Below are 24827 nucleotides of genomic sequence, written 5' to 3' on the forward strand. Positions count from 1 at the left end.
GGATCTAAGATGGCTATATGACTCCTACCAGTAATAAGTGAGGTCATTTTGGTTATTTTAGTAGTGTGCACGAATAAAGTAAAGGAGCATTAATATACTCTTGGTACAGTAATAAAAACTAGTGGTGATTGCTTTCTTATCTTAATTTCAAAAACTCATAGTACCATATAAACTAGAAACAAAGTCTTAAATCCAAAATGGAGCCCAGAAGGATTCGAGATGATAATCCAGATGGATAATCAACCACAAAGAACTTACGTAATCAACAATCTCACCCACGGTATATTTAAATATATGAATGAGATTCCATGTAAAGTGGTGCAAAGCGGCCGCTCATCTTGATAATTGATGGTTCAAATTTTATTCGAGCAATAAATGTTTTAAATTTGTATATACTCAGATTTAATTCAAGTCGTTCGTGCCGAAATTCTGGCCCGATCGACCACTCTGAACCCGTTCCACCTCTCCTTCTCTCATAAAACAAAAATAGACACAAAGAGGAATCAAAAAAAAAAAGAAGCAAAATCACTGTCCATAATTAATAGTAGTTTTGAGGACTGACGTCTGTGGGTCGTATCCGCCGCCACAACCACATGCCCAACATGCAGTCTGTAGTGCGCCGTCCCCTTCGTTTCTCAAATCCATCCATCCCATCCGCTGCCGGCCGGCTAACCACAATCTCTCTCTCTCTCTCTCTGCCACGAGCCCAGTCTGACTGACCCGCTCGAGGAGCCCTAACTCCGACGGAGATACTGCTAGACTAGGAAAATGCAGGATTTCTAGTAAGGAGTAGTACTAATATTTTGCATTCAGGTATGCTCTTCTTCTTCTTCTTCTTTTCTTATAGTAATTGTATACTACCTGGAATTATACACAGGTAGTATTATAATTCCAGAATTAAGACCTAAAACCCACCTAATTCCATACGAAACGAAGAATAAGAGCTAAACCATTCGGCAATTTACCACAAACACTCTTTTTTTTTTGTAAGTACCACACACACTTTTACACACGCTCAAATTCACGTTGGGGCCCACACGCACTACAAGGCTAGTGTGTGTGACCCATAAGTAAATGTGGGTGTGTGAAGGGGTTGTGGTTATTGAATTTTCCCACCGTTTGGTTACTAGACTTTGAGGTGTTTATTGTTGCGGAAATCGTTACGGGACAGGTTAGAGCAAAAGCCCACCCTTGAGGCAAATCCCATGCCGAAGCTGAGATTCGGCATGCCACCCTTGAGCCAAACCCGATGCCGAGTTTTGGCAATGCCATTCTTGGTGTAGAGTTTGGCGTTCAGTTTGGCAATGGCCAAACTTGCCTCATCATCCAAACCATTGAATTTGAAAATGAAATGGGTTTAATTTAGTGGCCTGTATTTGAGATTGTGCCAAAATGGCACCAAATCGCGATAATTGTATTTTTTGGCCTTTTGACACTGTAGCAACCCAAGAAATGACTGGGGCAACGCTGTTTTGGCACCACGGGTGGAGTTGCTCTTAGTTGCTAGGAGAAACTTGCAATGATATTTCCCTCAAGAGTTCCCCAGTTTTTATTCAGTTGGCAGCCAATAGCAATCTTGTATCAGAAAATAGGTGTATTGCTTGCGGTCCCACCAGTTGAAGAGGATCCAATTTGGGTATAAAGATTACCTAGTTTTAGTTTGTTGGTTGCTTCGACTTTTTCATCCTGCTTGACAAAATGGTGTATAGAGTCACTGCTCATTAACTCTTCCGATTTCCAATGGTACAGTTTCTGATTTACTGCGAACAAGTGAAGCTAGATTTCTGCAATGATATGTCCCTCAAGAGTTCCCCAGATTTTATTCAGTTGGCAGCCAATAGCAATCTTGTATCAGAAAATAGTTGTAATGACGCGGTTGCTTGCAGTCCCACCAGTTGAAGAGTATCCAATTTGGGTATAAAGATTACCTAGTTTTAGTTTGTTGGTTGCTTCGACTTTTTCATCCTGCTTGACAAAATGGTGTATATAGTCACTGCTCATTAACTCTTCCTATTTCCAATGGTACAGTTTCTGACTTACTGCGAACAAGTGAAGCTAGATTTCTGCAATTCAAGTTGTCAAAGGTAGAGGGAAAAATACTTCAGCTCTCTTTTCTGTTTCTTAAATTTGAGAATAAAAAAGATAGTTCAATCTTCAATGGTCCTTTTTTTTTTTTTCTCTCTGCTAATGCTCTCTTCTTGATTCTCCAGTTTCAGCTAAGAATTTGTTCCTTCCTTAATCTGCACCTCCATCAGCTTTTTCAGCAAAATATTAAGGTCTTCTTCCAACATAGAACCTAAGTTTTTATTCTTTTTTATTGTATTACGGTGAGGCGTGTCTCGACTGTCCCCAATGGCGTCTCTGTTCACAAACCCTGGTTTCATACCTGTATCTCAGCTCAGCACCACCCACCCAGCTCGCCGCCTCCTCTACTACACCACAAGCACCACCAAAACTCCCACAATTCACCCAACAAAATCTTCAACCCCATTCACTGCCATCTTCTGCTCCGCCACCTGCCACACACACCGCCCTGCATACATCCCCAACCAGATTCCAGACCCCCAATATGTCCGCGTGTTTGACACCACCCTCCGCGACGGCGAGCAGTCCCCCGGTGCCTCCATGACCAGCAAGGAAAAGCTTGACATCGCCCGACAGCTGGCGAAGCTCGGGGTCGACATAATCGAGGCCGGATTTCCCGCTGCTTCCAATGACGACCTGGAGGCTGTCAAAATGATCGCGAAGGAGGTGGGTAACGAGGTGGACGAGAATGGGTATGTGCCTGTTATTTGCGGACTGGCGCGGTGCAATAAGAGGGATATAGACGTGTCGTGGGAGGCCGTGAAGCATGCCAAGAGGCCGCGGATCCACACGTTTATTGCGACAAGTGAGATTCACATGAAGCACAAGCTTAAGAAGACCAAGGAGGAGGTGATCGAGACGGCAAGGAGTATGGTGAGTTATGCGAGGAGTTTGGGTTGTGATGATGTTGAGTTCAGTCCTGAAGATGCTGGAAGGTTAGTTCATGCTCTTTCTCTCTTAATTTCATTGTTGCATAGTGTTTTGGGGTTTAATATCTGGTACTTTCTCTGTTGTAACTGGAAGTGCCATTTCCATCATGTTGATTTAAGTTGTAAAGATTCTGGATGGTGATGTTGACCCACTTGAGGCTCTTGCGCTTTATTATTTTCTTGTGGGTTAGTTTGACAAATATTGGCGAAAATGTCAAAACTTTGGTTTAGTTGAAGAATAGAAGGCTTGCATTTCAGTGAAAAAGAAGGCAGTAAAAGGTAAAAGACATGGATCCCACAAGTAGTTTTGAGTCTTGGGTGACGTTGGCTGTCTTTGGGTGAAGGATTAGTGGAGGAATTGTAAAAGATGAAGGAAAAGCTAAAGTGAAAAGACTAGATTTAGTATGTACCATAATTTCCCTGTCAATCCTTTCCCTTTGATCAAGATTGAGTATTTGTTACTATAACCATTTGCAGCTGACCTCAACTACCTGCATCAAGTTTGTTGATTTTGAGTGTAACTAACCTGTAGGAAGAGTGATTGTTTAGTGATTCAGTTGGTTAAATTAGTTTTTGTCTCCTGTAGTACTCCAAAGTTATTGATTTTCCCCTCCAATTATTTGTATATGCTATTTGTTCTAGTTTGTTAACACAAAGCCCTATTATGGCCGAACTTTAAATGAAAAATCCGAAGGAACAAAAGAACTAGGCCCTGTTGTAAGTTTGTATACAAGTTTGATTTCTTGTTAAATACTTAAGCCTGGATGAAATGCCTTGCCCCTCTGTCGCACATGGGTTCTTTGAAGTCATGTTTTCATGATTGTATCTTGGTTATTTCCTTGCTGGTCAGATTTATCATGCTTTCTTGGGTTTTGCCCGATTGAGAGTTCTCGTAACAAAAAGTGCTTGGAAGTTGGAAAAGGCTGAGTTTTGGTCCGCAGTTACAAATTATTGTTAGAACAAAACCCTGCTTAATTGGAAGAAAAGAACAAGGCCCAATTGTAGGTTTTTTATACAATTGCTTTAGTTATTAGATTACTTAAAACTAGATAAAACGCCTTGCCCCCATGTCACAAAGTGGTTCTTTGAAGTCTTCTTTCATGATTTTATCTAGGTTATTTTCCTTGCTGGTCAGCTTTAACATGCTTTCGAGGGTTTTAAGGGTTGAGAATATATTCGAAAGGAAAAATCTTTGGACACAAGCTGAGGTTTGGTCTATGGTCTTAAAGTTGCTATAGTGGCCGCCCTGCTCATCCTTATGTCTAGCACAAAAAAGAATTATGTAAGTACTATTGAAAAACATGTATTAATGCCATTCAAAAAAAAGAAAAACATGTATTAATTTGATAGTGTTAAACATAGTATCTATGATCAATTGTTTTGACTTTTGCGAGTTTCTTCCTAATAATTTTAAAACAAGTTTCGAGCAGCCTGGTCTTTGTTGCCAATGTCTTCTTGTTAACATAGCACTCCCTTGCTTTTGGCTCTTTACAGATCTGACAGGGAGTTTCTTTATCAGATTTTGGGTGAAGTTATTAATGCTGGGGCTACCACTCTCAATATTCCTGATACTGTTGGGTATACTATGCCGAATGAGTTTGGACAATTGATTGCTGATATAAGAGCCAACACCAAAGGAATTGAAAATGTAATTGTTTCCACTCACTGCCAAAATGATCTTGGGCTTTCTACTGCCAACACATTAGCGGTATGTAATTTCTTTTCCCCTCACACTCATTTAAGGGCCCTACTGACGAAGTTACTCACGTCTTAGTTCATCTAATTTCAGGGGGCTTGTGCAGGTGCAAGACAAGTGGAAGTAACGATAAACGGCATTGGTGAAAGAGCTGGTAATGCTTCATTGGAGGAGGTGGGTGTCTGTGTTGCACACGACATTTGGGTCATCTGTGCAGAGTGCAACTTTTGGCATTTTGATTTTTGTAGCCATTAATAGGTTATTTTTCCCTCAATATAGGTTGTTATGGCCCTGAAATGTCGTGGCGACCAAGTGTTAGGAGGACTTTATACAGGGATCAATACAGAACAAATCATTATGTCAAGCAAGATGGTAGTGTTTCAGGACCTGCGTTTTCCAAGTGTTCGCATAATTTCCTCCTTGGTAAGTTGCCTCTCTTGAGTCCTTAATATAGCTAATTATAGTTTAACTTTGTTAGGTTGAAGAGTTTAGTGGATTGCATGTACAACCGCACAAGGCCATTGTTGGGGCAAATGCTTTTGCACATGAAAGTGGTATCCATCAGGTTGGTTATTTCTGGAACATTTTTCCATCATATTAGCTTAGAATTTCTAACTTGCACCTCATTTTTCATTGTCATGATTTACATTTGCATAACTTCATGCTGCTTGATTTTGTGCTTTCTGTTCTAGAAGCAGTTGCTTTCTAATAATTGACATCTTCGCCATTTAGGTTCTTAGCTTTTGTATCTCATTTAATAATTTTTTCTTGTGTACCTTTTTTTACAAACGTGACCAGTCACAACACTCTTTCGGTGGTATTTTAATAGATTTGACCTATGTAGCATGTAAATGGACGCGTATCTCTTGCACCCCTAGAGAAAATTTCACAACTATTCTTGATATAAGACTCCAAAATCAAAGTCGATTAAAAACTTTATTGGTACATGGTTTTCGTAAAGTTTGTTTTTGAGTTTGTTCATTATCTTGATTTATTTTGCTATAAACAGTTGATAATTTGGCATGATTTGCTGTTAAAACTACATTTCATTTCCATATCCAATGTTTGTCATGCTTATTTCTCTATCTGCCACTAATCCTGGCCTAAGCAATTGGCTTTAATCCTTGTACATTTGTAGGATGGGATGCTTAAACATAAAAATACATATGAAATTATATCTCCTGAAGATATTGGTCTCCACCGATCTAATAAGTCTGGCATTGTCCTTGGAAAGCTCAGGTATGCCATGCCAAATTGTGTGTGGTATTTTTCTGTGTCTTATGTGTGAAACTTCTTAGCATTCAATGTACTCTCATATGTCGAAGTTATCTTTGTTTGGGTTATTTCATCCATTGGATACAGATACGAAACAATATGCATAATTTTTTGGGGAAAATGAGGATTACCTCCCTGTGGTTTCCCTCTTTGACACTTCACCTTCCTAACATTTGCAAATGACCAACTTGCCTCCTCATAGTTTTGGAGTAAAGTGCTACCATCACAACTAATAGAAGGTTTAATACACATGCCTTTTATGAGATTAGGAATTAAAACAAAAATTAGATAAAGCTTGATTTCAGTATAAGAAGACAACACTAAACCATGGAGTTTATACAAATACATACATGTATACAAATCTGAGTATACATATACTTATTTTTAATATACTGTTCAATTTACCCCCATATACCTAACAACAATTTTATTTTGATCACTGCGATACTGCGTTCTCTCCTCTTGCTCTATCTCCACTACCACCATTTTTCCCGGTTGGCCAACATTGTTTTAATCTCCATAAGTGACCTCCCCAACACAAAAATCAAAATTGGGGGATTTGTGATTTGGGTCTCTCAATGGGCCTTATTGTTTGGGGATCGCAGAGACATTAGTGGGTTTACGGATGAAACATGGGGTTCTATTTGTTTCCTTATTCTAAACCCTCTGCTCTATCTTCATTAGTGAAACTTAGCTAGAAATCCTCTCTCTCTCTCTCTCTCTCTCTCTGGAGTTTTGTTCTATTAACTATATGAGTAACGTTCACATGTTTTCTGCAAAATGATTTGGGTTCAGCGGACGCCATGCTTTAAGATCTCAACTTTTAGAGGTAGGCTGCAATCTCATGTTCTTCAAAGTGTTAGATGGAATTCTTGTCTTTGATGCCCGGGATTAATAGTTATGCTCTACTTCCTCAGCTTGGTTATGACATTGACAGTAAGGACCTTGATGATCTCTTTTGGCGTTTCAAAGCTGTAGCAGAAAAGAAAAAGGTAAGAGAGGAGCACTCCCGTGCCAGTCGACATTGTTGAATTGATTACATACAAACATTGGGTGAGAAGCAACAGGGGTAACTGGAGTCATTTTGGAGGATCATTTTTGGCAAAAATGGAATTGAGGAGCAGGATATGAAAAACTATCATGTCTGATTCTTTTGGGAGATGGATCGAGAAGTATTCACCTCTTCGATTCAGAATATCAAAAGAACATGGTCACAACCTGACCTGAATTCATTTTTTTGGACTCTACATGATCTTGATGATATTTGTGATTGAAGTTACTACATGTTCAATCAACTGCACTAACCAAGGTTATCCAAAGGAAAAAAATTATCCAACAGGCGTAGGCATCGAGCCTTGTGATAAGGGTCCATCTTACAGAGATCTCATATTCTTCATAACATGCTGCAAAGACTATGGAAGGAGTCAGTTTTCTATGTCCTAAAACATACGATGTCTGATACAATCAAAAAAATTTACCATTTGCAGCAATATGTAGCAGATGCTTTCCTGTTTTGAATTTGCAAGTCAGACACTTGTGTGCCTCTCTTTGAGAGTTGTGTATCAGTGGGTGTGTGGTGAGCTTTGTGGACATGGCATCAGTACCGCCTACTTTACGCACCTAGATTTAACTCCGCATCAATTCTATTTGTCTCAATATGGTTGTGAAGCACAAGAGTAAATATTTGCTAAGGTTGACAATCTTATTCTTTTGTTATTTATATCACTGGTCTTTTGATAAGACGCTTAATTTTATATCTTTTTTTTATCAGAGTATTACTGATGATGATCTGATAGCACTGGCGTCCGATGTAGTTTTTCAGCCACAAGTGGTTTGGAAGCTTGGAGATGTGCAAGTACGCAGACTCTCTACTTTTCATGTTAGTCATTTATATTCAATTAAGCGGAGGATCTAACAGCTAACTGGAGATGATCTGGCAAGCAGGTTACATGTGGAACTCTTGATCTTCCAATGGCCACTGTTAGACTCATTGATACTAATGGGGAAGAGCATATTGCATGCGCAAATGGAACTGGACCTGTTGATTCTGCTTATAAGGCTGTTGATCACATTGTTAAGGTTTGAAACAGAACTTTTGTTTATTGCCCCGAAATATTCCTTTTCAATTGAATAGGGAAAGACACTTACACGAGATGCACTCTCCTCTTTAGGTAGCTTGTGCTTCTCTTCTCCCATTTGGAGGGTGGTATGAGGATAAATACCTTTTCCTTATACCGAGATGCAGGATTATATCTCTGGGTCTGATATCCTTTCTCCATCCTTTGAACTAGAATGTGTTAAATTGTCAATTCAGTCCCTCCATGTCCACTTACAAGTCGTAACATGATTGGCTTGTTGTTCGTCATCTGGTTTCATTATTCATTTTTCAATGATCCATTTCGTTTTGGTGGAGAATGGTCACATCACACGCTCTTCACTTGACCATTTTCAGGTCCCCGATGGCGGTGGGGGATTGCAATTGGCAAGTGATTGAATGGACCATAATGCCCTCGTTTGACGTAAATTTAAAGATTCAAAGGCATGTCTTACTTGACAAGAGGGAAACATCAGGGATCATTTGATTTCCCTTAAAAAATTTGACCAAGATCTGCTAGTGGAAAATCTTTTTTTTTTTGTGTGTGTGTGCAGAGAGAGATTTTGTTTTAAGGGAGTTACAGTTGCAAAAAAGTCCAAAACCACATGGGTGCTAAGTTGGCTATCCTTAGAGTAATTGACCCAAACCTTAGGGAGGTAAATTGCAGCTTGCCCCAGGTACTTATCTATATATAAAGATTGGGTGGAAATTTGGTATCTAGATGTATCTAATTGACTGCATGCTAGGTTAAATTTTCCATGATATGTTTCTCATTTGCAATCATGCTATCATATTGACAAGATACCCCTTTCAATCCACCTCTAGCTTAAAAGGTCAAGAAGGGGCAATTCCAGCGGTTTATTACTGGTCCATATGCTTTGGAGGGTAAAATTAGTCCCTGATGCCACCTGTATACTTTCGAAAGGTTGAGGAAGGCAAATTGCAGTTTTTTTCCCTTGCAGTGTACAGAGCTCAATTTTTTCACCTGCTGATATCCTCACTTGCATTCGCAAACCTTTTTGTATTTGTTTCCTTACCTCAACCACTCAAGGATCAACCTCTTGAAACATAACCTATGAGATTGTTTTTTGATGTTCTGGCCATTTGGCCATCTTGGACTCTCTGTCTCGGATTATGTTGGACTCTTCCGGGCTGTTTAGGATTGTCTTGATGTGTTAACTCTATTGTTTCACTAGATTGTTGTCTGATAAGAATCTCTTGTGATTTCTGTACATGCTGTCATTTTTTACGAGACCAAAAATCATCAGCAGTTGATTATGTTGGGATGACAAAGGTTAAATGCCAGACTTTCACCAGTATTGTTATGAAACTATGAAAGGACTTACTGAATTACACATCGTATGCACTTTCAATGTTAGCGATTAGGTAATGGATTAGAGTAGAAATGGCAGTTAAAAGGAAGCAACCATTTAGGAATATGCAAAAAATTTCAAATGGATTTTTGGTTGGCCATAATTTTTTTAGCAAAACAATATTGTTCGGTTGATGATGACAAAGTCAACCGAACAATAGTTGATTGTTTGGTCATAATTTCTTTATACAGGGAATACTGTATGAACTCTTCCAGTCGCTTAGTTCATGTCTAACGTGCTCTAGAGAAAGTGGAATATGTAACCTTCTGAATGTTCTATCAATTTATGACTGAGCATACTCATTGTTAGAACTAGGGGACCTCTAGTTTCGTATTGTGCTGCTGCCTGATTTTTAGCTTCGGTCATGGGTAAATTCTTGGTCCAGGACTGCTTTAAATGAGTTGACATATCCTTGGATAAAATGTACAGATGGTATTCTATGATTGCATTTGTTACGACAAAATGTAGTGAGGTGATCTCTCAGTGGTGTACTTGTTAAGGGAAGCCACTTGATTATGTAGAATACTTAGAATAAGAAACAGATTAGATTTGTCAAGAAGTGCAAAGTCGTATGGGTAGGATCCTCATTCATTGTTTTTCAAATATTTGTTTTTGCAACTTAAATGTCTTCTCTCACACTCTAGGACATTTTTCCCGGACATTCACTTATAGGTGATATCGTAATCTTTCAGCATGGAAAATTGTTTGTAATGACTCCTCTTTCCGCCTATGTGCAGGAACGTGTAATTCTTCTCGAGTACTCCTTGAATGCTGTAACAGAAGGCATTGATGCAATTGCCACTACACGAGTTCTAATTCGTGGGGAGAACAACCATACATCTACGCACTCCAGTGGAGAAACTTCCCATCGTACATTTAGGTGCGACAATTGCTTAAAATTTGGGTTTCTTAAACTCGGCATTTCTCTTTGTTCACTCTATGAATTCACGTGCTTGGATCATACTATTATGTAAGGCTCTCTAAGTTTCTAGACAGCTGTACATGCACTATCCTGAGAATGTACAAGTGCCCTTAAGGTACTCATTAACAAAATCTTGTGGCCCTATTTGTTTGGCTTGACTAACAGTGGAGCCGGTTCACCCAAAAAAAAAAGGACCAATAGTGAAGCAATATAGAATCTGATACGATGACTATTCTTGGACGACCTAATCCTGGTCGACAAAGTTGCAACCAAACTGCCAAACACATGATATGTGCTCTAGTTGGATTTATAGTCCAATCCGATGTATTAATCAGGACAAACACATCAGCTAAGTTGGTAACATATTATTGCACCTTAATACATTTTGCAGTTCTTATATTTAGAAAGTTATCCTCAAATGATTTATTCCCCTTCTTTGGCGGCAGTGGAACCGGGGCAGGAATGGATATAGTTGTCTCCAGCGTCCGAGCTTATGTTAATGCTTTAAACAAGATGTTAAGTTTCCATAACCAAACTGAAGCAACGGTAAATACCGGAAATTCTCGGGTTTCAGCTTGAAGAGAGAAGAAACTGGCAGGGAGTTTTGCAGGGCTACAAGAAGAAGAGGGCTGTATGTTTCTCAATTTGATTTTCTGCTGAGTTGATTTCCCCTTCTTCTCCTGAGTTTGTGATTTACATGTCTTTATAAGAGTTCTCTTGGGGAGCTTAAAACCTGTTAGGATGTGTGATAAGACTTTATAAAATGTTTTTTCTGTTTACAGTTTACATTTTACGGATATGGAACAAGTTACGGACAATTAATATTTCCTTCCGTTCCAAAAATATTGCTAACTACACAAAACGAGAAGAATATATTTTTGTGGGGAAAAAAAAATTGAAAATTTTCTGCAAATTCAAAATAACTCATTAAGATATTCAATTTTTTACCCAATCTTTTGTGGTAGGAAATTTCAAATACCCATCACATATTCTTCTACAGTTGTCCATGTCATTACATACAACATGCACTATCATGAGAATGTACAATCAATTCAAGGATGTTATCAATTGCTGTTAGGATACTCATTGACAAAATCCTATTGCCATATTTGTTTGGCCGGACTAATACTGAAGCCGGTTAAGAAAAGAGAGACTAATAGTGAAGCAATTTTCGAATTTGATATCATAGCTCTTTTCCGAGTTATTTTTTGTTGGAAAGAACATTTCATATTCAAATATTTTTCTTGTGCTTGAGTTGCATAATTGATCCCATGCACCAAGGAGTTCCTAATGGATCTAGCTTATCAAAGCATCAACACTAGGCATCTACCATATTTGGATTTCCGATATTGACCCAAGGCTATCTGCCCTTGTCGTAGTCGACCATGAAACCTGAGGGAAGGACAATGCAATTTAAAAAACTTGAGAGGTGGTTTTTGTCATTGTCAAAAACCTTAGGGGAGGTAAGTGAAATTTACCCAAAATAAAAAAGCACCAACAAGTATGACACATAAAATAAAACGGTTATGTGAAGACTAGGTCTAGTATTATGTCCTGTTATATTTGAGTTGTGTCATGGGTAGACACAAAATAAAACGGTCAAGTCTAATCCGTATTCGTCCCGTATGTTTTTGGTTGTTGTTGGGTCGTGCTTATGTGTAAAAATATCAATCCAAACCATTTAACTTCGTAAATGGTCACCCTTACATTAACCCAATTAAATTTCCATAGTAACAATCACCTATCAAATTCATATCTATGAGAAAAAAGGTGGTGCCATGTTAGTAAATTATGGCAGTGGCATAAGTAATTTTTCGGCCGGTTTGACAATAGCAATTTTAGTGTTGCATTAGTAAATTTAGTTGTGGCAATAGTGGATTTGATGGGACGTCACTAAATTTTAAAGTGTGTTATGTGGCGTGAATTGGTGGATAGTAACTTATATTCCTATCAATGAAAATAACTTATTAGGTCCTATCAACCCAAAAAAAAAAAAAAAAATTATTGAATAACTTACTAGGTTATATACGTTGAGCCATTTAAATCACCCATTTAGGATTATATGAGATGCATCAAATTGCATTAAAACTCATTATGACCCATCTCATAAAGGGAGTTGAATTTGAATGAATTTAACGAGTGGATCTAAGATAGCGACATGACTCCTACTAATAAGTTAGGTCATTTGATTATTTTAGAGTCTGCAGGAATAAAGTAAAGGAGCATTAATGCACCCTTGATTAGTAATAAAAACAAGTGGTGATTGCTTTCTTAATTTCAAAAACTCATATAAACTAGAAACGAAAGTCTTATCCAATCGTAAATGGAGCCCATAAGGATTCGAGATGATAATCCAGATGGATAATCAACCACAAAGTAACTTACGTAATCAACAAGCTCACCCACAGTATATTTAACTTTCATCTCAACAATTGAGATTCAAATTTTAATCGGACAAGGGATGTCTCAAATTTGTATGCGATTTAAATGCACTTAGATTCAATTCAAGTCATTCGTGCCGAGATTCTGGCCCAATCAACCACTCTGCACCCGTTCGGCTGCATAATTAATCAGGAAATAATTAAGAAAATAATTTTGCCCTTTTTGATAATGTTCACTTTTATTATCTCATAAAATAAATTATCTTATATAGACACAAAAGGGAGTGATATTAAAAAAAAAAAAAAAGTGATGTTCAAAATCACTACCCATAATTAATCAGGCAAAAGTGCCTTGAAGTTTTGAGGACTGACGTCTGTGGGTCCTATCCGCTGCCACAACAACATGCGCAACATGCAGTCTGTAATACGTTGTCCTTCGTTTCCAAATCAATAATTCTACAATTACATCCATTTTACACACTCAAATATATACTTACACATACAAGTATGTGAGCTCCACGCACATTACAGTGTGCATTGTTTGTGGAGTCCACACACTTGTGGGTGTGGGTGTGTATTTGGATGTGTGTTTAGGTGTGGTCCTAGAACTTCTCTTCTCCACAATCTCTCTCTCTCTCTCTCTCTCTCTCTCTCTCTCTCTCTCTCTCTCTCTCTCTCTCTCTCTCCTGCGAGCCCAGTCTGACTGACCCGCTCAAGGAGCCCTAGGGCTCCGTTCGGCTAAATAAGCCAATTGGCTTCTTTTTTTTGGTTCTTATTCAATTTTTTTTCGTATTTGTTAGTTTTTTTTTTCAATTTTTTTGGGATTATTACATCGTCATGACAAGAAGAATTTAAAAGTAAAAAGAATCTAAAAAGTAAAAAATTATGATCAAATCCAAATTTTTTTTGAATAAATATGAAAAAATTGGTGGCTTATTTTTGTCGTTATTGAAAAAAATTAGGTTTCAATGTAATTTTGAATAAGAACAAAAAAATAAGCCAATTAAATTATTTAGCCGAACGAGGCCTAACTCCGACGGAGATACTGCTAGACTACGAGAATGCAGGATTTGTAGTAAGGAGTAGTATTTTGCATTCAGGTTTGCTCTTCTTCTTCTTCTTAATTCTTCTTCTTTTCTTATAGTTAACTAGTGTTACCCCGTGCCTACGGCACTACGCATCCCGGTTGGAAGGGCATGGCAGTTGTGTGATTTAAGTAAAAACCATGTGCACTTAACCGGAAAGTGAGAAGATGCACTACAGTCATTAGATCAAATGAATCTAGGCCGTTCCAACAACTTGTCCCCACACCCTTCTGTTTTATAATAGAGATTGTATGCTACCTGGAATTATACACGGGTAGTATTATAATTCCAGAATTAAGACCTGAAACCCACCTAATTCCATACGAAACGAAGAATCAGAGCTAAACCATTCGGCAATTTACCAAGAACACTTTTTTTTTTGGTAAGTACCACACATTTTTACACAAGCTCAATTTCACATTGGGGCCCATACGCACTATAAGTCTAGTGTGTGTGACTCATAAGTAAATGTGGGTGTGTGAAGGGTTGTGGTTATAGAATTTTCCCACCGTTCAGTTACTAGACTTTGAGGTGTTTATTGTTGCGGAAATCGTTACGGGACAGGTTAGAGCAAAAGCCCACCCTTGAGGCAAAACCCATGCCGAAGCTGAGATTCGGCATGCCACCCTCGAGCCAAACCCGATGTCAAGTTTTGGCAATGCCATTCTTGGTGTAGAGTTTGGCGTTCAGTTTGGCAATGGCCGAACTTGCCTCATCATCCAAACCATTGAATTTGAAAAATGAAATGGGTTTAATTTAATGTCCTGTATTTGAGATTGTGCCAAAATGGCACCAAATCGGTGCAGCAATATTGCATTTTTTAGCCGTTTGACACTGTAGCAAGCTAAAAAATGACTGGGGCAACGCCGTTTCGGCACCAACGGGTGGAGTTGCTCTTAGTTGCTAGGAGAACTCGCAATGATATTTCCCTCAAGAGTTCCCCAGTTTTTATTCAGTTGGCAGCCAATAGCAATCTTGTATCAGAAAATAGGTGTAATGATGCGGTTGCTTGCTTTGAAGAGGATCCAATTCGGGTATAAAGATTACCTAGTTATAGTTAGTTGGTTGCTTCGACTTTTTCATCCTGCTTGACAAAATGGTGTATATAGTCACTGCTCATTAACCCTTCCTATTTCCAATGGTACAGTTTCTGACTTATTACTGTGAAACAAGTGAAGCTTTTTTTTTTTTTTTTGATCCGCAAACAAGTGAAGCTAGATTTCTGCAATTCAAGTTGTCAGAGGTAGAGGGAAAAAGAGTTTTTTTTTTCTTTTTATCTTTTAAACTATACACATTTTCTTTACTTAGTTCTTAAACTATCAATTTGATGATTTTATTCCTTCAACTATCATACCATTACCTACTTAGTCCAATAGATAACGGAAATTAGAAATTAGAATGGAAAATGTCATATAAGGCCTTGTTTAGAACCTGTAAAGCAGATACTTGATTATGAGGGTCTTAAAGATAAAAATTTATTATGATCCTTTAGGATAAAATAAAAAAAAAAAATGATGTTCGTACCGGTTCAAACAAATTGAAATTGGAGTACTTAATTTTTTTTACAAGGTTCATATATTAGAATCTTACGTGGCATTTTATATAGACTAACACATACATGTTTTTTTTCTTAAAAAAAGATTGAATTCTTTCTATAGAAATCAAATATTTAATTATGATAGTCCTAGAGATAAAAATTAATCATGACTCCTTGGAATAATATGATAAAAAAATAATATCTTCGCACCGTTCTAAACGGATTGAAAATTCGAGCACTTAATTTTTTTTAGAAGGTCTATATAGTATATACTAAAAAATATGGTTAAAAAATTAAGTACTCCAATTTTCAATCTGTTGAAACCGGTGTGAAGGTCTTATTTTTCTGATCATTTTATCCTAAATGGTCATAATTAATTTTTATCTCTAAGCCTCTCATAATCAAGTATCTGCTCTACAGGGTCCCAAACAGGCCTTACATAGCATTTTTCGTCTAAATTCCTTACTTCCGTATTTGACTAGGTAGGTAATGGTATGATAGTTGAAGAGATGAAATCGTCAAATTGATAGTTTATGGATTAAATAAAGAAAATATGCATAGTTTGTGAGGGATAAAAAGAAAAAAAAAACTCAGGGAAAAATACTTCAGCTCTCTTTTCTGTTTCTTGAACTTGAGAATAAAACAGAGTTCAATCTTCAACGGTCCTTTTTTTGCTAATGTCTCTCTGATTGATTCTCCCGTTTCAGCTAAGAATTCAGTCCTTCCTTAATCTGCATCGCCATCAGCTCTTTCAGCAAAATATTAAGGTCTTCTTCCAACACAAAGAGCCTAAGTTGTTATAGTACTTTTTTCATTGTATTTACGGTGAGGCGTGTCTTGACTGTCCCCAATGGCAACCCTGTTCACAAGCCCTGGTTTCATGCGTGTATCTCAGCTCAGCACCACCCACCCAGCTCGCCTCCTCCTCTACTACACCACAAGCACCACCACCACCACCACCAAAACCCCCACAATTCACCCAGCAAAATCTTCAACCCCATTCACTACCATCTTCTGCTCCGCCACCCGCCACACATACCACCCTGCATACATCTCAAACCAGATTCCAGACCCCCAATATGTTCGTGTGTTTGACACCACCCTCCGTGACGGCGAGCAGTCCCCCGGTGCCTCCATGACCAGCAAGGAAAAGCTCGACGTTGCCCGACAGCTGGCAAAGCTCGGGGTCGACATAATCGAGGCAGGATTTCCTGCCGCTTCCAACGACGACCTGGAGGCTGTCAAAATGATCGCGAAGGAGGTGGGTAACGAGGTGGACGAGAATGGGTATGTGCCTGTTATTTGCGGACTGGCGCGGTGCAATAAGAGGGATATAGACGCGTCTTGGGAGGCCGTGAAGCATGCCAAGAGGCCGCGGATCCACACGTTTATTGCGACAAGTGAGATTCACATGAAGCACAAGCTGAAGAAGACCAAGGAGGAGGTGATCGAGATGGCAAGGAGTATGGTGAGTTACGCGAGGAGTTTGGGTTGTGATGATGTTGAGTTCAGTCCTGAAGATGCTGGAAGGTTAGTTCATGCTCTTTCTCTCTTAATTTCATTGTTGCATAGTGTTTCGGGGTTTAATATCTGATACTTTCCCTGTTGTAACTGGATGTGCCATTTCCATCGTGTTGATTTAAGTTGTGTAAGTACTATTGAAAAACATCTATTAATGCCGTTCGAAAAAAAAAAGGTATTAATCTGATAGTGTTAAACATAGTATCTACGATTAATTGTTTTGACTTTTGCGAGTTTCTTCCTAATAAGTTTTACAACAAGTTTCGAGCAGCCTGGTCTTTGTTGCCAATGTCTTCTTGTTAACATAGCACTCCATTGCTTTTGGCTCTTGACAGATCTGACAGGGAGTTTCTTTATCAGATTTTGGCTGAAGTTATCAATGCTGGGGCTACCACTCTCAATATCCCTGATACTGTTGGGTATACTATGCCGAATGAGTTTGGACAATTGATTGCTGATATAAGAGCCAACACCAAAGGAATTGAAAATGTAATTGTTTCCACTCACTGCCAAAATGATCTTGGGCTTTCTACTGCCAACACATTAGCGGTATGTAATTTTTTTTCCCCCTCACACTCATTTAAGGGCCCTACTGACCAAGTTACTCACGTCTTAGTTCATCAAATTTCAGGGGGCTTGTGCAGGTGCAAGACAAGTGGAAGTAACGATAAACGGCATTGGTGAAAGAGCGGGTAATGCTTCATTGGAGGAGGTGAGTGTCCACACGACATTTGGGTCATCTGTGCAGAGTGCGACTTATGGCATTTTGATTTTTGTAGCCATTAATAGGTTATTTTTCCCTCGATATAGGTCGTTATGGCCCTGAAATGTCGTGGTGACCAAGTGTTAGGAGGACTTTATACAGGGATCAATACAGAGCAAATCATTATGTCAAGCAAGATGGTAGTGTTTCAGGACCTGCGTTTTCCAAGTGCTCGCATTATTTCCTCCTTGATAAGTTGCTTCTCTTGAGTCCTTAATATAGCTAATTAGAGTTTAATTTTGTTAGGTTGAAGAATTTAGTGGATTGCATGTACAACCACACAAGGCCATTGTTGGGGCAAATGCTTTTGCACATGAAAGTGGTATCCATCAGGTTGGTTATTTCTGGAACATTTTTCCATCTTATTAACTTGCACCTCATGTTTCATTGTCATGGTTTACATTTGCATAACTTAATGCTGCTTGATTTTGTGCTTTCTGTTCTAGAAGCAGTTGCTTTCTAACAATTGACATCTTCACCATTTAGGTTCTTAGCTTTTGTGTCTCATTTAATAATTTTTTCTAGTGTACCTTTTTTTTACAAACGTGACCAGTCACAACACTCTTCTGGTGGTATTTTAATAGATTTGACCTATGTAGCACATACATGGACGCTTATCTCTTGCACCCCTGGAGAAAATTTCGCGACTATTCTTGATAGAAGACTCCAAAATCAAAGTCGATTAAAAACATTATTAGTACTTGGTTTTCGTAAAGTTTGTTTTTGAGTTTGTTCGTTTTCTTGATTTATTTTGCCATAAACGGTTCATAATTTGGCATGATTTTCTGTTAAAACTTCATATCATTTCCGTATCCAATGTTTGTCATGCTTCTTTCTCTATCTGCCATTAATCCAGGCCTAAGCAATTGGCTTTAATCCTTATACATTTGTAGGATGGGATGCTTAAACATAAAAATACATATGAAATTATATCTCCTGAAGATATTGGTCTCCACCGATCTAATGAGTCTGGCATTGTCCTTGGAAAGCTCAGGTATGCCATGCCAAATTGTGTGTGGTATTTTTCTGTCTCTTATGTGTGAAACTTCTTAGCATTCAATGTACTCTCATATGTCCAAGTTATCTTTGTTTCGGTTATTTCATCCATTGGATACAGATATGAAACAATATGCATAATTTTTGGGGGCGACTATTCGCAGCCCCGTATTTTCTCCCTTAGCCCGTTAAAAATTTTCAATTATACTTGACAGTTAGTTACCAAAATTGAGATACATTTTCAGCATACAATTACCGAAATATAATATTTTTTTCAACAGCTATTTACCGAAAATATATGTTTGGCAGTTGTTTACCGAAAGTTGAACATATTTTCGACATGCAGTTACCGAAATATAATCTTGTTTTCAACAGCTATTTACCGAAATGTTATGTATGATTTTCAACAACTATTTACCGAAATGTAGTGGGCTAAGGGAGAAAATACGGAGCTACAAATAGTCGCCCCCTCTTTGACACTTTACCTTCATAACATTTGCAAATGAACAACTTGCCTCCTCATGGTTTTGGAGTAAAGTGCCTCACAACTAATGGAAGGTTTAATACACATGCCTTTTATGAGATTGAGAATTAAAAAAAAATAGATAAAGCTTGATTTCAGTATAAGAAGACAACACTAAGCCATGGAGTTTATACAATTACATACATATATACAAATCTGAGTATACATATACCTATTTTTAATATACTGTTCAATTTACCCCCATATACGTAACAACAAATTTATTTTGATCACTGCGCTACTGCTTTCTCTCCTCTTGCTCCTTCTCCGCTACCACCATTTTTGCCGGTTGGCCAACATTGTTTTAATCTCCATGAGCGACCGCCCTAACACAAAAATCAAAATTGGGGGATTTGCGATTTGGGTCTCTGAATGGGCCTTATTATTTGGGGATCACAGCGACATTAGTGGGTTACAGATGAAACATGGGTTTCTATTTGTTTCCTTGTCCTAAACCCTCTGCTCTGCTCTGCTCTCTCTCTCTCTCTCTCTGGTTTTTTTGTTCTATTAACTTTATGAGTAACGTTAACATGTTTTCTGCAAAATGATTTGGGTTCAGCGGACGCCATGCTTTAAGATCTCAACTTTTAGAGGTAGGCTGCAATCTCATGTTCTTCAAAGTGTTAGATGGAATTCTTGTCTTCGATGCCCGGGATTAATAGTTCTGCTCTACTTCCTCAGCTTGGTTATGACATTGACAGTAAGGACCTTGATGATCTCTTTTGGCGTTTCAAAGCTGTAGCAGAAAAGAAAAAGGTAAGAGAGGAGCACTCCCGTGCTGGTCGACATTGTTGAATCGATTACATACAAACATTAGGTGGGAAGAAACAGGGGTAACTGGTGTCATTTTGGAGGACCATTTTTGGCAAGAATGGAATTGAGGAGCAGGATATGAAAAACTATCATGTCTGATTCTTTTGGGGGAAGGATCGAGTCATCGAGATGTATTCACCTCTCCTCTCCGATTCAGAATATCCAAAGAACATTGTCACAACCTGACCTGAATTCATTTTTTTGGACTCTACATGATCTTGATGATATTTGTGATTGAAGTTGCTACATGTTCAATCAACTGCACTAACCGAGGTTATCCAAAGAAAAAAAATTATCCAAACACGTGTAGGCATCGAGCCTTGTGATAAGGGTCCATCTCACGGAGATCTCATATTCCTTCAGAACATGCTGCAAAGACTATGGAAGGAGTCAGTTTTCTATTTCCTAAAACATATGATGTCTGATACCATTAAAAAAATTTACCATTTGCAGCAATAAGTAGCAGACACTTTCATGTTTTGAATTTGCACGTCAGACACTTGTGTGCCTCTCTTTGAGAGTTGTGTACCTGTGGGTGTGTCGTGAGCTTTGTGGACATGGCATCAGTACCGCCTACTTTACGTCCCTAGATTTAACTCAGCACCAATTCTATTTGTCTCAATATGGTTGTGAAGCACAAGAGTAAATATTTGCTGAGGTTGACAATCTTATTCTTTGGTTATGTATATCACTATTCTTTTGATAAGACGCTTAATTTTAAATCTGTTTTTTTATCAGAGTATTACTGATGATGATCTGATAGCACTGGTGTCCGATGTAGTTTTTCGGCCACAAGTGGTTTGGAAGCTTGGAGATGTGCAAGTACGCATAGACTGTCAACTTTTCATGTTAGTCCTTTATATTCAATTAAGCCAAGGATCTAACAGCTAACTGGAGATGATCTGGCAAGCAGGTTACCTGTGGAACTCTTGATCTTCCGATGGCCACTGTTAGACTCATTGATGCTAATGGGGAAGAGCATATTGCATGTGCAAATGGAACTGGGCCTGTTGATTCTGCTTATAAGGCTATTGATCACATTGTTAAGGTTTGAAACAGAACTTTTGTTTATTGCCCCATAGTATTCCTTTTCGATTGAATAGAGAAGGACACTTGCACGAGATGCACTCTTCTCTTTAGGTAGCTTGAGCTTCTCTTCCCCCATTTGGAGGGTGGTATGAGGATAAATACCTTTTCCTTATACCAAGATGCAGAATCATATCTCTGGTCTGATATCTTTTATCCATCCTTTGAACTAGAATGATGTGTTAAATTGTTAATTCAGTCCCTCCATGGTCTGATATCTTTTGTGCTGCATTCTAGCTGAATAAGAAGGGATGGGAACATAATTTATGTTAGTGATCAGGTAATGGATTAGAGTAGAAATGGCAGTTAAAAGGAAGCAACTGTTTTGGAATATGCAAATAATTTCAAATGGATTCTTGGTTGGCCATAATTTTTTTTTATCAAAACAATATTGTTAGGTTGATGATGACAAAGTCAACCAAACAATATTGATTGTTTGGGCATAGTTTTGTTTATGCCAAGAATACTGTATGAACTCTTCCAGTCACTTTGTTTATGTCTAACGTGTTCTAGAGAAAGTGGAATATGTAACCTTCTGAACGTCCTATCAATTTATGACTAAGCAGAGTCATTGTTAGAACTAGGGGACCTCTAGGTTCGTATTGTTCTGCTGCCTAATTTTTAGCCTCGGTCATGGGTATTTATCTTGGTCCAGAACTGCTTTTAAATGAGTTAACATATCCTTGGATAAAATGTACAGATGGTATTCTATGATTGCATTTGTTACGACAAAATGTAGTGAGGTGATCTCTCAGTGGTGTACTTGTTAAGGGAAGCCACTTGATTATGTAGAATACTTAGAATAAGAAACAGATTAGATTTGTCAAGAAGTGCAAAATCGTATGGGTAGGATCCTCATTCATTGTTTTTCAAATATTTGTTTTTGCAACTTAAATGTCTTCTCTCACACTCTAGGACATTTTTCCCGGACATTCACTTATAGGTGATATCGTAATCTTTCAGCATGGAAAATTGTTTGTAATGACTCCTCTTTCCGCCTATGTGCAGGAACGTGTAATCCTTCTCGAGTACTCCTTGAATGCTGTAACAAAAGGCATTGATGCAATTGCCACTACACGAGTTCTAATTCGTGGGGAGAACAACCATACATCTACACACTCCAGTGGAGAAACTTCCCATCGTACATTTAGGTGCGACAATTGCTTAAAATTTAGTTTTCTTAAACTCGGCATTTCTCTTTGTTCACCCTATGAATTCACGTGCTTGGATCATACCATTACATAAGGCTCTCTAAGTTTCTAGACAGCTGCACATGCACTATCCTGAGAATGTACAAGTGCCCTTAAGGTACTCATTAACAAAATCTTGTGGCCCTATTTGTTCGGCCGGACTAACAGTGGAGCCGGTTCACCCAAAAAAAAAAAGGACCAATAGCGAAGCAATATAGAATCTGATACGGTAACTATTCTTGGACGACCTAATCCTGGTCGAAAAAGTTGCAACCGAACTGTCAAACACATGATATGTGCTCTAGTTGGATTTATAGTCCAATCCGACGCTTTAATCAGGACAAACACAACGGGTAATATATTATTGCACCTTAATACATTTTGCAGTTCTTATATTTAGAAAGTTATCTTCAAATGATTTATTCCTCTTCTTTGGCGGCAGTGGAACTGAGGCAGAAATGGATATAGTTGTCTCCAGCGTCCGAGCTTACATTAATGCTTTAAACAAGATGTTAGGTTTCCAGAACCAAACCGAAGCAATGGTAAATACCAGAAATTCTCGGGTTTCAGCTTGAAGTGAGAAGAAATTGGCAGGGTGTTTTGCAGTGCTACAAGAAGAAGAGGGCTGTATGATTCTGAATTGATTTTTCTACTGAGTTGATTTCCCCTTCTCCTGAATTTGTGATGTTCATGTCTTTATAAGAGTTCTCTAGGGGAGCTTAAGACCTGTTAGGATGTGTGATAGACTTTATAAAATGTTTTTTCTGTTTACAGTTTACATTTTACAGATACAGAACAAGTTACAGACAATTAATATTCGCTGCGTTCCAAAAATATTGCTAACAACACAAAACGAGAAGAATATATTTTTGTGGGAAAAAAAAATTGAAAATTTTCTGCAAATTTAAAATAACTCTTTAAGATATCCAATATTTTATGGCTGGAAATTTCAAATACCCGTCACATATTCTTCTACTAACCCATCTGAAGTATCCGCTACTTGCCCAATTTTGTATTGGCGTCAATGTCTAAGCTCGTCTCATGCATTCGGCGTACTCTCTGACAAAATGGAGAAGATTATACTCTCTTCGTCCTTTTTTAAGTGTCCCATTTCGTAACTCCAACTTATTAAGAAAATATCATCATTATACATTTCATATAAACTTTTACCTCCACTTTTCCTACTTACCCTCTTTGAAGACATCATAATTATACTTTTACTTACTAACTTTTCAAAATGGAATATACTTTTAGAGGTAAAATAAAAAATGTACTAATTTTTATCCACTAATTTTACAAAATGGACACTTATTAAGGAACAGCCCAAAATGAAATACTGGACTTTAAAAAGCGGACAGATGGAGTACATATTAATAATAGTCCAGCAGCATTTACATAATTAAGTTTATTACAAATATCTTGGATAAAGCCAAATTAATCATCTAACTATTGTAAACGAGAAAAACACAAAAGTAGTTTCTGACAAGTCTCCACAAGTTGCCCCGCCAAAAATATCATGTAGGTTAAGAGCACTGTTGACACATATATTATTGTGAAGTAACATTGTATCTGAAAGAATTCGATCTATAGACAAATATTTATCCAAAACAAAACAAAACTCTCACGAAAATGAGAGCCAAAACTATCATAGATCAAACGACAAGTCGTTGACTTGAAAAAATAGAACAAAGAGAAAAGTGTAGATGCTTTTCCCTCCCACCACCGTTTTAAGGGTGTGAACCCCTAGGGGGAGGGAAAGGGAGAAGAAATATATTGGTCGCGGCTAGGATTTTGTGAGAGAGAGTGAGTGAGTGAGTTGGCATGGCTATATCTTGTGTTTTAGTAAAGAACATCTTCTCAGTTGAATATGTATATTTCTTTGGTCGATAGGAAATGCCATTAGAGTTCCTAGTATTTGGGGTCCATTTTGGAAAGCAAGGAAACAAAAATAAAGGAAACTAATTAAAGCAGAAATGTGCTGTTCTCAAAACTTAGTTCTCTATTTTTCTCACTTTTTTTCTACACCAAACAAAAGGAGGGGGGGGGGAAAAAAATAATTTTCCTTTCCTTTCATTTTTTTTCCCCATAGGTAGCTATTTACGACCAAGTACATTTTTATGCTAAGGTAAATACAAATCTAACTAAACAAATTAAATTAAATCTCTATTGGGTATCATCCACCCCAATCACATACTCATTTTCTAGAAAGAATACTGCTATGTGTACATATGAAATGTGCATACCATGTAAGAAATTTACTTAAGAGGAAATTTGAAAACATTATTTCTCTCTCTCTTTTTTTCCAAAAGGAGAGAAAATAAACCTCAAACCGATCCACCTCTTCAAACTACTGAGGTTCCTCAGAGTAATCAATCAGAGGAGCTGGCGGCCGACGGGGGATGTGATGTCGATCATAATTGATTTGCATTGTTTCAGGGTATACTTCACCGGAAGTACCAGACGAGAACGGCTTTTCGAAGACGAGAGCTTTTCTTGTGCCTAAAGACTCGTTGATATGAGTTTTGAAATGGAACAACATTGTATCTGGAATGTGAGA

At 38.0% G+C, this 24827-nt stretch overlaps 2 protein-coding genes across 4 annotated transcripts; both read left to right on the top strand.

The window, feature by feature from the left end:
* The first annotated feature begins 732 nt into the window (after positions 1 to 732).
* On the top strand, positions 733 to 23084 carry LOC131321683 (2-isopropylmalate synthase A-like). Of its 3 annotated transcripts, none has more exons than XM_058352573.1 (14): positions 733 to 813; positions 2029 to 2084; positions 16086 to 16908; positions 17235 to 17448; positions 17531 to 17611; positions 17710 to 17802; positions 17909 to 17995; positions 18556 to 18656; positions 19741 to 19774; positions 19863 to 19937; positions 20733 to 20816; positions 20908 to 21042; positions 22089 to 22231; positions 22713 to 23084. In XM_058352573.1, exons 3-14 carry the CDS (start codon positions 16229 to 16231, stop codon positions 22843 to 22845), a joined length of 1860 nt encoding a protein of 619 aa, XP_058208556.1. In that variant the 5' UTR covers positions 733 to 813; positions 2029 to 2084; positions 16086 to 16228; the 3' UTR covers positions 22846 to 23084. The 3 variants fall into 3 exon arrangements, with proteins under 3 accessions (XP_058208556.1, XP_058208555.1, XP_058208557.1); XM_058352572.1 differs by lacking the exon at positions 733 to 813 and adding an exon at positions 2217 to 2276 and having other exon boundaries at positions 2023 to 2084; positions 16146 to 16908; XM_058352574.1 differs by lacking the exons at positions 733 to 813; positions 2029 to 2084 and adding an exon at positions 15045 to 15084.
* On the top strand, positions 2268 to 11218 carry LOC131321685 (2-isopropylmalate synthase A-like). The gene is made up of 12 exons (XM_058352575.1): positions 2268 to 3020; positions 4509 to 4722; positions 4804 to 4884; positions 4990 to 5082; positions 5189 to 5275; positions 5849 to 5949; positions 6781 to 6814; positions 6903 to 6977; positions 7757 to 7840; positions 7930 to 8064; positions 10191 to 10333; positions 10822 to 11218. Exons 1-12 carry the CDS (start codon positions 2353 to 2355, stop codon positions 10952 to 10954), a joined length of 1848 nt encoding a protein of 615 aa, XP_058208558.1. The 5' UTR covers positions 2268 to 2352; the 3' UTR covers positions 10955 to 11218.
* Positions 23085 to 24827: the final 1743 nt, after the last annotated feature.

This window comes from Rhododendron vialii, chromosome 4a, assembly GCF_030253575.1.
Source record: "Rhododendron vialii isolate Sample 1 chromosome 4a, ASM3025357v1".
NCBI classification, from domain to species: Eukaryota; Viridiplantae; Streptophyta; class Magnoliopsida; order Ericales; family Ericaceae; genus Rhododendron; species Rhododendron vialii.